Genomic DNA, 12,458 nt, shown 5'->3' on the forward strand with positions numbered 1-12,458 from the left:
TATACTGTAGATAGACAAACAATGTGTGTGCAATCGTAATTAAAAATGTAAAAAAACAAGCATCACACTGGTCCTTGGGGAATTTTAAGGCCCCGTCACACACAGCGATATCGCTGATTTCGTGACGCCACAGCGTGTGTGTGACGGGGATCAGCGACCAGCCCCCCTGCCGGGTATCGCTGATCGTGCTCGATCGGCCTGGACCATTTTTCGATCGCTGATCTCCCGCTGGCCAGCACGCATCGCTGCGTGTGGCAGCGAGAGACCAGCGATTCTGGTTTCCAAGGTAAACAGCGGGTATCCAGGAGTCGCGCGGCTCTTAGATACCCGATGTTTACCTTGGAAACCAGCGTGTACGCCGGTTTCCAAGGTAAATATCGGGTATCCAGGAGCCGCAGCTCCTGGATACCCGATGTTTACATTAGAAACCAGCTTGCTCGCTGGTCCTGATCGCTGGAGGGGCTGTCTAACGATGTCCCAGCAATCCCATCATGTTGGATCGTTGGTGGGATCGCTGGGACAAGTAACGGGGCCTTTAGACTTCAACATCCTGTTTCAAGAATCGCGTACATTAGGCGCATTGGTCAACCCCCTAATGAGTGTGTGCAAAGATCATTGTGAAGGGAGGGGGGAGGCAGTGAGCTGTGACATGGATTGCCTGTTGTGATTAGTGGACCCAGCGTTTTCAGCGGTGTACAGAGGTGTAACCTATCATTGTAACCCAGCCTCTACTGATAAAGATCATGCTGAAAACGCCGCCTGAAAAGACAGGAAGTAGAATTCTAATATCTCCCCAGTAGCCGGTATGAAAATTGCAAGAATGTTGCCTTTGTTTTTTTAATTTATTTTTTTTTTTGTTTGTGACATAAAAAGGGAAAGAAAAATTGTAATTTTAAAAAAATGCATGTAACATAAAAACCTGATTTAAATAGGTGGTTTTCTAAGGCATTCCCTTTAAAGAACATTATTTTGCAGCACTGTAGGAAGTGCGATGCTTGCGCAGGCGTTGAGCTGCTCTTCTAATCCCAAAGGGCTGATCCTATCATCAAAGGATAAGTGATAACTTGTGATTCGTGGGGGAAGGGGGGGGTGCAGACCGCTGAGACCCCCGGAGATCTTGATAACTGGACACTAAAATGCCCCGTACATTCTCTGAGACTGCCGTAAACACCGGAGTGCTGACATATAGAGAATGAATGGAGCATGTAAAGAGCCCTATTCTTGGGATGGTTCTTGCGATCGTTAAGCCTGCGATCACACCCCCACCGATCCACAAGTCATCTATCGTTTGGATTGGTGATGGGTATAGCCCTTTTTTGGGGTTCAGTATTACTTTTATATAGATAGCGTATCCTTGAGGATAGGGGATTAGTATAAGGCTAGGTTCACATTGCGTTAATGCAGTTCGTTCAACGCATAGCATTGGCGGACTGCATTAACGCAACTCCATGCTAGTGCAGCCTCTCCATCTGCGCTAGCAGTGTCGGACCCCCGAACGCTGCAGACCGCGTCCGAGGGTCCGTCACAGAATGACGGCACATTGCTAACGCATGCCGCTTATGACATGCGTTAGCGATGTGCTCGGTAATGGCAGCTTATGGCAGCATTAACGGATGCGTTACATCGCGTTATGCCGCGGTGTAAGTTAACGCAGTCCATTTAACAGGCGCCATAACGTAATGTGAACCCAGCCTAAGGTCTGCGGAGGTCCCGGACCTGGCGACACCACAGACTGTGGCTGTTTTTTAGCTTTGACACGCCTGGGTGTAAACAAAGTACAGAGCAGAAAAGTGCAGCGCTGCGCACGGTGTATTGGCCATTCTCTGGTACTGCAGATCAGTTCCTATTCAAGTGAATGTGACCTATTCTGCAGTACCAAGTGCGGCCACTACACTGGGCACGCCATGTGATGTTACATGGGTGGAGTGGCAGTGCGCTTCCTCACCCGCAGCTACATTCATTCTCTATGGGGCTGCATTCTAATTTTTCCCATAGAGTATGAATGAAGCAGCTGTCAAGGAAGCGGACTCACTCCACTAGGATGAAAAGCTTTGTTTTGCCGTTCAGTGCGGGTCCCAGTGGTTGCACAATGGCGACCGTGGTGGCACAATGGCGACCATGATGACCGATTTCTGCCGTCCAATAGTGATTGGCTGACGCGCTCATTATGGACGACCCATTATCTCAAGATCATAATAGAAGAGCAGCAGGAATATTTCTGCAGGAGCATTGATAAGGGGGGGGGCTGCGATTTACAGCAGGATTTGTCACCAAGCTCTGGTCTCGCCCCTGTAGGAGATTCACGCCATCTGGTACGAGAAGCTCCATGAATGGGAGGACGCCCTGACGGCCTACGAGAAGAAGCTGGAGGTGAACAAGGAAGATCCGGAGCTGATTTTGGGGCGCATGCGCTGCCTGGAAGCTCTCGGGGAATGGTGAGCGGATACGTCGGCCATGCTTTGTATTTTTTTGGTTATTATCAGTGAGTCTGCACACTTTGTTGTCAGGGGGGCAGATGGAAGCATTCTTGCTTAGTCGGGTGAGTACCGCAGGTCTCGGATTCTACCAGACAATATAATAAAGTAAAAAAAAAAAGAAAGTGAAAATTAAAAAAATATATAATCCCTAATTTTTTTTTTGTAAATAAAGAAACAAAAGCAAAAGTACACATATTTAGTATCGCCGCATCCATAACGACCCGCCCTATGAAACTGTCCCACTAGATAACCCCCTTAGTGAACCCCTTAAAAAAATAAAATAAAAAAACAAAGCAAAAAACAAATGCAATATCATCATACCGCCGATCAAAAAGTGCAATAACGCACAATCAAAAAGTTATAGCTCGCAGAATAAAGCAATGCAAAAATAATTTTTTTATATAAAATTGTTTTTATTGTATAAAAGCGCCAAAACATGAAAAAATATAAATGAGGTATCACTGTAATCGTACTGACCCGAAGAATGAAACCGCTTTTTCAATTTTACCACATGCAGAACTGTATAAACACGGGCCCCCCCCCCCCTCCCCCCCCAAAAAAAAAAAAAAAAGAAAGAAATTAATGAAATGCTGGTTTTTGTTCAATAAAAAGCGTCTTTTAGCGTGTGACAGCTGCCGAACATAAAAACCCGCTATAAATAGTAAATCAAACCCCCCTTTATCGCCCCCTTAGTTAGGGAAAAATGATAAAATTAAAAAAAATGTATTTACTTCTATTTTCCCGCTAGGGTTAGGGGAGTGTTGGGGTTAGGGTTGGAGTTAGAATTGGGGGGTTTCCACTGTTTAAGCACATCAGGTGCTCTCCAAAAGCAACATGGCGTCTGATTTCAATTCCAGCCAATTCTGCATTGAAAAAGTCAAACGGTGCTCCTTCCCTTCCAAGCTCTGCCATGCGCCCACACAGTGGTTTACCCCCATGTATGGGGTATCCTACTCAGGACAAATTGCACAACTTTTGGGGTCCAATTTCTCCGGTTTCCCTTGGGAAAATAAAAAATTGGGGGCAATAATATCATTTTTGTGGAAAAAAAAGTTTTTGTTTTTTTTTAAATTTTTGTGGCTCTGTTATAAACTTCTGTGAAGCACTTGGGGGTTCAAAGTGCTCACCATACATCTTGATAAGTTCCTTTGGCTGTCTAGTTTCCAAAATGGGGTCACTTGTGGGGGATTTCCTCAGTTTAGGCACATCCAAACGTGACATGACACACACAGACCATTCCATGAAAGTCTGCATTCCAAAACGTCACTACTTCCCTTCCGAGCCCCGACGTGTGCCCATACAGTAGTTATCTCCCGCATATGGGGTATCAGCGTACTTAGGACAAATTGGACAACAACTTTTGGGGGTTTCCACTGTTCAGGCACATCAGGGGCTCTCCAAATGCGATATGGCGTCATCAATTCTGTGTTGAAAAAGTCAAACGGCGCTCATTCCCTTGTGAGCTCTGCCATGCGCCCAAACAGTGGTTAACCCACACATATGGGGTATCGGGGTACTCAGGACAAATTGCACAATAACTTTCGGGGTCCTGTTTCCCTTGGGAAAATAAAAATTGGGGATGAAAAGATCATTTTTGTGGAAAAATGTACGGCTGTATATTATAAACTTCTGTGAAGCCCTTAGGGGTTAAAAGTTCTCACCACATATCTAGATAAGTTCCTTGGGGGGGGGGGGGGGGGTCTAGTTTCCAAAATGGGGTCACTGGTGGGGGTTCCACTGTTTAGGCACATCAGGGGCTGTCCAAACGTGACATGGCGTCCGATCACAATTCCAGCCAATTTTGCGTTGAAAAAGTCAAACGGCGCTCCTTACCTTCTGAGCTCTGCCATGCGCCGAAACAGTGGTCCCCCCCCACATGCCAGGTATCCGCGTACTCAGGACTAATTGCACAATAACTTTTATTGTCCAATTTCTCCTGTTACCCTTGGTAAAATAAAAAAAATTGGACCTGAAGTAATTTTTTTGTGAAAAAAGTTACATTTTCTATCATATAGACCCCTCAAAGTGACTTCAAATGTGATGTGGTCCCTAAAAAAAATGGTGTTGTAAAAATGAGAAATCGCTGGTCAACTTTTAACCCTTATAACTTCCTAACAAAAAAAAAAATTTGGTTCCAAAATTGTGCTGATGTAAAGTAAACATATGTGAAATGTTATTTATTAAGTTTTTTTTGTGTGCCGTATCTCTGTGATTTAAGGGCATAAAAATTCAAAGTTGGAAAATTGTGATATTTTCAACATTTTTGCCAAATTTCCATTTTTTTCACAAATAAACATTACCACTAACATGAAGTACAATATGCACGAGTAAACCAGGGCTGTGGAGTCGGTGCTCATTTTGGTGGAGTCTGTATAAAATGGACCGACTCCTAAAATATATAATAAAATATATAATAAATTGGGTACAGTAGTTCAATGCACAATGTGCTGAATATTTTTTCATAGGAATTTGGGAAAGTAATGAAATGTCCTATAAATGACTGTTCTATTCCTGATCTAAGGCTACATTCACACACAGCGTTTTTCCTGCATTTTTGAGGATAAATTATTCAGCTGCAAAAGCAGATCAGCTTTTTAAAAAACCAAAAACCGCATCACCTGTGAAAGGTTTTTGAGCTCATAGATAATGTTTTTACTAGCAAAAGCAGATTAGAAATCTGATCTATCTATCCATTTATCCATATCTGTCTATCCATATCTTATCTGTACCAAAAAGAATGAAAGCCGGATAGCACGCAGACTAAAGGGGGTTTTACACTAAGCGATATCGCTAGCAATATCGCTAAAACGTCACTGGTTTTGTGACGTTATAGCGATATTGCTAGCGATATCGCTATGTGTGATACTTACCAGCGACCGGCTCCCCTGCTGTCCATCGCTGATCGCGCGAGAATGTCCGGCTCCATTTCTCGTCGGGCGCTTCCTGCTGAGACTTCCTGCTGTGACGTCCAGCGGCGCGTGGAGGCGGGCGGGAGGACGTCTGAATCGCTGTGTGTGAATGGTAAGTATCGTGCGCTGCGTCGCTGCTGAATCGCTGTGAGATCTTTCTGTATGAAAGCTCACGCGATCTTTTAGCGATGCACCAGCGATCCTGACCGGGTGGGATCGCTGGTCGGATCGCTGGTGCATCGCTAAATGTAAAAGGGCCTTAACACTCCTCCTTTTTTTTTTTTTTTTTTTTTTTAGCACCAGTCAGGTACACCTCATAGCTGCCCAAAAGGACGCCCAGGACAGGCATTGCTCGTTCTCAGTAACACATCAACATCAATTGATAGTTGGAATAAATAGATTGCATTCATCACCACATCTACTTAAGGTGCAGGCTTTATTTTCAAATGTAGGTGTGTGGAGTATGAGGTTCTGCAGCAGCTGAGGTGTGCAGTATGAGGTTCTGCGGAACAGTATGAGGTTCTGCCCCCCCAGGTTTGATCCTGGCTTCGCCCATGGTGTGAATGTAGCCTGAGGATCTAGGCTTTGTCTTAAATAAGTCATAGTGGGATATGTATATATATACACACACACACAGTTGTGGCCAAAAGTATTGACACCCCTTCAATTCTGTCAGATAATACTCAGTTTCTTCCTGGAAATGATTGCAAACACATTCTTTGGTATTATTGTCTTCATTTAATTTGTCTTAAATGAAAAAACACAAAGAATTGTCCTAAAGCCAAATTGGATATAATTCCACACAAAACATAAAAAAGAGGGTGGACAAAAGTATTGGCACTGTTCGAAAAATCATGTGATGCTTCTCTAATTTGTGTAATTAACAGCACCTGTAACTTACCTGTGGCACTTAACAGGTGTTGCAATAACTAAATCACACTTGCAGCCAGTTGACATGGATTAAAGTTGACTCAACCTGTGTCCTTGTGTGTACCACATTGAGCATGGAGAAAAGAAAGAAGACCAAAGAACTGTCTGAGGACTTGAGAAACCAAATTGTGAGGAAGCATGAGCAATCTCAAGGCTACAAGTCCATCTCCAAAGACCTGAATGTTCCTGTGTCTACCGTGCGCAGTGTCATCAAGAAGTTTAAAGCCCATGGCACTGTGGCTAACCTCCCTAGATGTGGATGGAAAAGAAAAATTGACGAGATTTCAATGCAACATTGTGCAGATGTTGGATAAAGAACCTCGACTAACATCCAAACAAGTTCAAGCTGCCCTGCAGTCCGAGGGTACAACAGTGTAAACCCGTACTATCCGTCGGCGTCTGAATGAAAAGGGACTGTATGGTAGGAGACCCAGGAAGACCCCACTTCTTACCCCGAGACATAAAAAAGCCAGGCTGGAGTTTGCCAAAACTTACCTGAAAAAGCTTAAAACGTTTTGGAAGAATGTTCTCTGGTCAGATGAGACAAAAGTAGAGCTTTTTGGGCAAAGGCATCAACATAGAGTTTACAGGAGAAAAAAAGGCATTCAAAGAAAAGAACACGGTCCTTACAGTCAAACATGGCGGAGGTTCCCTGGTGCTTTGGGGTTGCTTTGCTGCCTCTGGCACTGGACTGCTTGACCATGTGCATGGCATTATGAAGTCTGAAGACTACCAACAAATTTTGCAGCATAATGTAGGGCCCAGTGTGAGAAAGCTGGGTCTCCCTCAGAGGTCATGGGTCTTCCAGCAGGACAATGACCCAAGACACACTTCAAAAAGCACTAGAAAATGGTTTGAGAGAAAGCACTGGAGACTTCTAAGGTGGCCAGCAATGAGTCCAGACCTGAATCCCATAGAAGACCTGTGGAGAGATCTAAAAATGGCAGTTTGGAGAAGGCACCCTTCTAATATCAGGGACCTGGAGCAGTTTGCCAAAGAAGAATGGTCTAAAATTCCAGAAGAGCATTGTAAGAAACTCATTGATGGTTACCGGAAGCGGTTGGTCGCAGTTAATTTGGCTAAAGGTTGTGCAACCAAGTATTAGGCTGAGGGTGCCAATACTTTTGTCTGGCCCATTTTTGGAGTTTTGTGTGAAATGATCAATGTTTTGCTTTTTGCTTCATTCTCTTTTGTGTTTTTTCATTTAAGATAAATTAAATGAAGATAATAATACCAAAGAATTTGTGATTGCAATCATTTTCAGGAAGAAACTGAGTATTATCTAACAAAATTGCAGGGTGTCAATACTTTTGGCCACAACTGTAAAGTAGACATGTGGGAAATGTTATTTATTAAGAAATTTGTGTGATACATCTCTCTGATTTAAGGGGATAAAAAATTAAAGTTTTAAAATTGCGAAATTTTCAAAATTTTCGCCATATTTCCGTTTTTTTCATAAATAAACACAAGACATATCGAAGAAATTTTACCACTAACGTAGTACAATATGTCATTAAAAAACAATCTCAATCAGCGGGATCCGTTAAAGTGTTCCAGAGTTATAATCTCATAAAGTGACAGTGGCCAGAATTGTAAAAATTGGCCTGGTCATTAAGCTGCAAACTGGCTCTGTCACTAAGGGGTTAAAGGACATTCCCTTTCAATATGATCAACCTTATGGCACCGTCTGCCGATGGGTCTTCCAGAAGAGTCAAATCGGTCTGTTCTCCTGCCGGGTTGAGTCAGTCATCGCTGATGTTGCGACATCCTCTTTGGCCGTCGCCATGGGAGATCATCTTCATGCTAGCTGGATCCTCTCTGTTGTGGGAACAAGTCTGGAGAGTCTGAACAGTTTTACATAGAGCAGCCATATTTTTAGTCAGTTCCTGTACTTGCAGCCGTAAATCTGCAATAGAATCAACAACTGGAGTCTGCACATGCTGTACTGCTGGCACCTGGGGTGAGGATACTGCCCCCTGGTGGTATGTAATTGCTGGATGTTTAACTGGCTTAGTGCAGACATAGGTAGATTCCCTTAAGATACGGATGGATCTGTCCTTAAACTGAACAAAGTCCATGTAGGGTTCTGTAACGACATCATGCGCAGTTATGCCTTACTGGAATCAGACAGAAGACCTTCAATGAACTGCTCTTTCAGCATTTTGTTCTCATCTCTTACACTGTATGATCAATTTGTTTAATGGCCTGCAGCGCCTCCTGCAGGTTAAGGGCATAGTCTCTAACAGTGTCCTGTGATTTCTGTCTGCAGCTGAAAAATTGCATCTTTATTTCAGAAGCAGTACGGGTGTCAAAAGTATCCTTTAATTTAGCAAAAATGTCTTTTACAGTCTTTTTATCAGTTGCTGGCAAAGATTTAACTTCTCTCTGAACAGCGCCACTGAGCTGACTTGTAAGTATACTGACTTTCTGCTCCTCTGACATAGGGTAAATTTCAAACATGCTGCGCAGCTTCTCTTTGAAGTCACTTAAGGTGTGCGATTCGCCAGTGTACTGTGGCAACCATGCCACACCCGGTATATAAGGCATGGTGAGAGGCAATATGGGAGCTGCAGCTGCTGCACCCTGAGCATTGCCAAGATTAGACATCCCCCCCCCCCCAGTTAACCCTTGCAGCGGTGCGACTTGCCCCTTCAGTTGCTGCAGGTCGTTGCTCCTGTAGGACTTTAGACACGCACGGTATCCAGTTTGAATCCTGTTCGTGATGCCAAAATGACATGGCCGTGGGTGTTATGAATGGGTCACCGAGGAGAAAAAAAGCAACACGCTAAGTCTCAGAAAACCTGAGAGGTTGGTAACTATGCAGACTGCAGAGCCCCGATCTTAACACACAACTAGAAGCAGTCGTGGAGCGTGCCTACGGTGGTCCTGGACGCCTCGTCACAACCGGAGAGCTAAATAAGCCTAAAGTAAGAAAAGAGGAAAACTAACTCCCCAGAGCAGACCCCAAAGGAAAGACAGCCCCCCACATGTATTGACGGTGAAGCAAGATGAAAACACAAACAAAGGCAGAAAAATAGGCTGAGCAAACGATGGGGCCAAACTAACTTGAAAGGACAGGAAAGGAAAGATACTGTCTGCAATCTGCCAAAAAACCCTACCAAAAATAATGTCTAATGCTTCTGATAACAAAATTAACCCTGAAGTCACTAGACTTCTCCCACTATATCAGCACTCTGGAATATTCTGAGACAGAGCAAAAAGAGGCCAATCTAATAAAGGACAAAAAGGCAAATTGGCAAATACAGATAAATAAGAGTGGAAATTCAGCACAGCCCAGCCGGGCTGGCTGACCACACAAAAACTGAGTTGACCAACAAGAGCAAGTGTGAACATTAGCAAAAAACAAACTTAACTTGAGATGACTGGAGCAGAGCTGAAGTCCAAGACCTGAGAAACAGACTGAATCACCAGCAACAGGATGGGGCGTTGGCTGTCTTATATCCAGTCTGATACTCCAGAGATCCAATCCCTATCCTCCTCGTCAGGTGGAAGACCATTACCAATTAAACTAACCTCACTACCTCCTGTCACTACCAGAGGGAGAACGGAAGGAGAACTCCCAGCTGGTGGAGCAGAAAATGAGCTCATAACACGTGGGATACTCGGTACCGGGCCCATTAACTTTAATGGGAAATGTCACAGTGGTAGTGACCTGGTCTGTGGTCCCAGGCGGTCATGTAAAACGGGTAGAGTTGAATGGGGATAAAGTTTATGTAGTGATTCGTGACGCCAGTTGGAGTGTTTGACTGTAGTATAGCCGGCATTGCAGATGATCCCTGGGGGAGTAGATGGTGATGGCAGTGGAGATGTTAAACCCTCTCCAACCAGGGCAGACCCCCAGAGATTGTGATGAAAGTAGAAGGCACGGAGTAATAAGGCAGGAGACAAGGAAAGTCACTTTATCTTTTACTGTAGTTCAGGTGCAGTTCAGATGAGATATTACAACTCTCACCAGGTTACAGTCTGCTCTGGAGAATGGGAGTTATCCTTCTCTCTGCTGTGACTCAGTGTAAGCTTCCTGCTATTCTAATCCCTTATGGGACCAAGGCTTCCCAGAGTTTAGAACTTCCAATATTGCCTCTACTCACTGTGTATTTCTCCTTCAGCAACTTGCAGTTTGAATCCTTTGTGAAGCAGCTCAAGTTCCCACTTGCACTATCCTTCACTGATCCTAATTCGCTGCAGTTTTCCGGGGGGGGGGAAACACGATGCTGTTGGTTGCATAATCCCACACAGTCTCTCAGCTTTCCACCCTGCTCTGGAAGCATGGATGGTCTAGGGGCTGACACCCTGATGCTTCTTAGCTTTCACTCCTGGTTCGAGCACATGTCTAATCATGGCTTCCAAGAGTTCTTCTTCTCCTCTTTCTTCACTGAAAACAACAACTCTCGACTCTTCCCCCTCCCAGTTAGGATGTGTCTGCAAAGCTCTAAGCTTCAGACAAGTAAGGGAGTGAGGTAAATTGTGTGTGTGTGTTGTGGTCTCTAGCAGAGAAAGCATAACTCCCATTGCACACAAAACACATGCAAAACAGTATATATTTAACCTTTTTTGGCGGTAAAGACGCAGGGCACCACACAACCTATTCAAAGTAAATCCTAATCCAATCCTAAAAATCAATATTGACCCACTGGCGAGCTTTACAGACACGTGTTTCAGGGTGTTGCCCCACCTCAGTGCAAAGAAGCACTGCATGGCCTATAAGTCTCCTTACACTGGTATGTCTGGCATGTCAGTCTCTCTTAAACACCAAAATAACTGCACTCTTTTCCCCCTTCTTTGGACTTTGTCAGTCTTTATAGAGTCGTGTATCTGCTTCTATGAATCCCATAGAACACCTGTGGAGAGATCTAAAAATGGCTCTTGATTTACATGTTTTTGCATATTTCCCATAAGGGATGGGGGCATTGCTCTAGCATCACTGCGTTGAGAAACATGTGATGGTGTCTCCGCAGTGTTGGATGTTGATCTCCATGAGTTCATTCATCCTCATTTTTCACTGTACATACATACAGTACAGACCAAAAGTTTAGACACCTTTTCATTCAAAGAGTTTTCTTCATTTTCATGACTATGAAAATTGTAGATTCACTCTGGAGGCATCAAAACTATGAATTAACACGTGGAATTATATAATTAGCAAAAAAGTGTGAAACAACTGAAAATACTGTATGTCTTATATTCTAGGTTCTTCAAAGTAGCCACCTTTTGCTTTGATTACTGCTTTGCACACTCTTGGCATTCTCTTGATGAGCTTCAAGAGGTAGTCACCAGAAATGGTTTTCACTTCACAGGTGTGCCCCGTCAGGTTTAATAAGTGGGATTTCTTGCCTTATAAATGGAGTTGGGACCATCAGTTGTGTTGTGTAGAAGTCTGGTGGATACACAGCTGATAGTCCTACTGAGTAGACTGTTAGAATTTTGTATTATGGCAATAAAAAAGCAGCTAATTAAAGAAAACCGAGTGGCCATCATTACTTTAAGAAATGAAGGTCTGTCAGTCCGAAAATTTGGGAAAGCTTTTAAAGTGTCCCCAAGTGCAGTGGCAAAAACCATCAAGCGCTACAAAGAAACTGGCTCACATGAAGACCCAGGAAAGGAAGACCAAGAGTCACATCTGCTGTGGAGGAGAAGTTCATCCGAGTCACCAGCCTCAGAAATCGCAGGTTAACAGCAGCTCAGGTTAGAGACCAGGTCAATGCCACACAGAGTTCTAGCAGCAGACACATCTCTACAACAACTGTTAAGAGGAGACTTTGTGCAGCAGGCCTTCATGGTAAATTAGCTGCTAGGAAACCACTGCTAAGGACAGGCAACAAGCAGAAGAGATTTAGACCAGTGGAAATCTGTGCTTTGGTCTGATGAGTCCAAATTTAAGATCTTTGGTTCCAACCACCGTGTCTTTGTGCGACGCAGAAAAGGTGAACGGATGGACTCTACATGCCTGGTTCCTACCGTGAAGCATGGAGGAGGAGGTGTGATGGTGTGGGGGTGCTTTGCTAGTGACACTGTTGGGGATTTATTCAAAATTGAAGGCATACTGAACCAGCATGGCTACCACAGCATCTTGCAGCTGCATGCTATTCCATCCGGTTTGCGTTTAGTTGGACCGTCATTTATT

General features: G+C 44.0%; 1 protein-coding gene across 7 annotated transcripts in view; it reads left to right on the top strand.

Moving 5' to 3' along the window:
* Positions 1-12,458, top strand: part of MTOR (mechanistic target of rapamycin kinase) — a 158,656-nt gene that overhangs the window by 72,050 nt on the left and 74,148 nt on the right. For all 7 annotated transcript variants that reach the window (XM_073585057.1, XM_073585060.1, XM_073585061.1 and 4 more), the window contains one exon: positions 2,296-2,435. In XM_073585057.1, coding sequence (XP_073441158.1) covers positions 2,296-2,435 — 140 coding nt within the window. The remainder of the gene's footprint in view (positions 1-2,295; positions 2,436-12,458) is intronic.

The sequence above is a fragment of the Dendrobates tinctorius genome, unplaced genomic scaffold (assembly GCF_039654945.1).
Source record: "Dendrobates tinctorius isolate UK_male_01 unplaced genomic scaffold, ASM3965494v1 ptg000086l, whole genome shotgun sequence".
Lineage (NCBI taxonomy): Eukaryota > Metazoa > Chordata > Amphibia > Anura > Dendrobatidae > Dendrobates > Dendrobates tinctorius.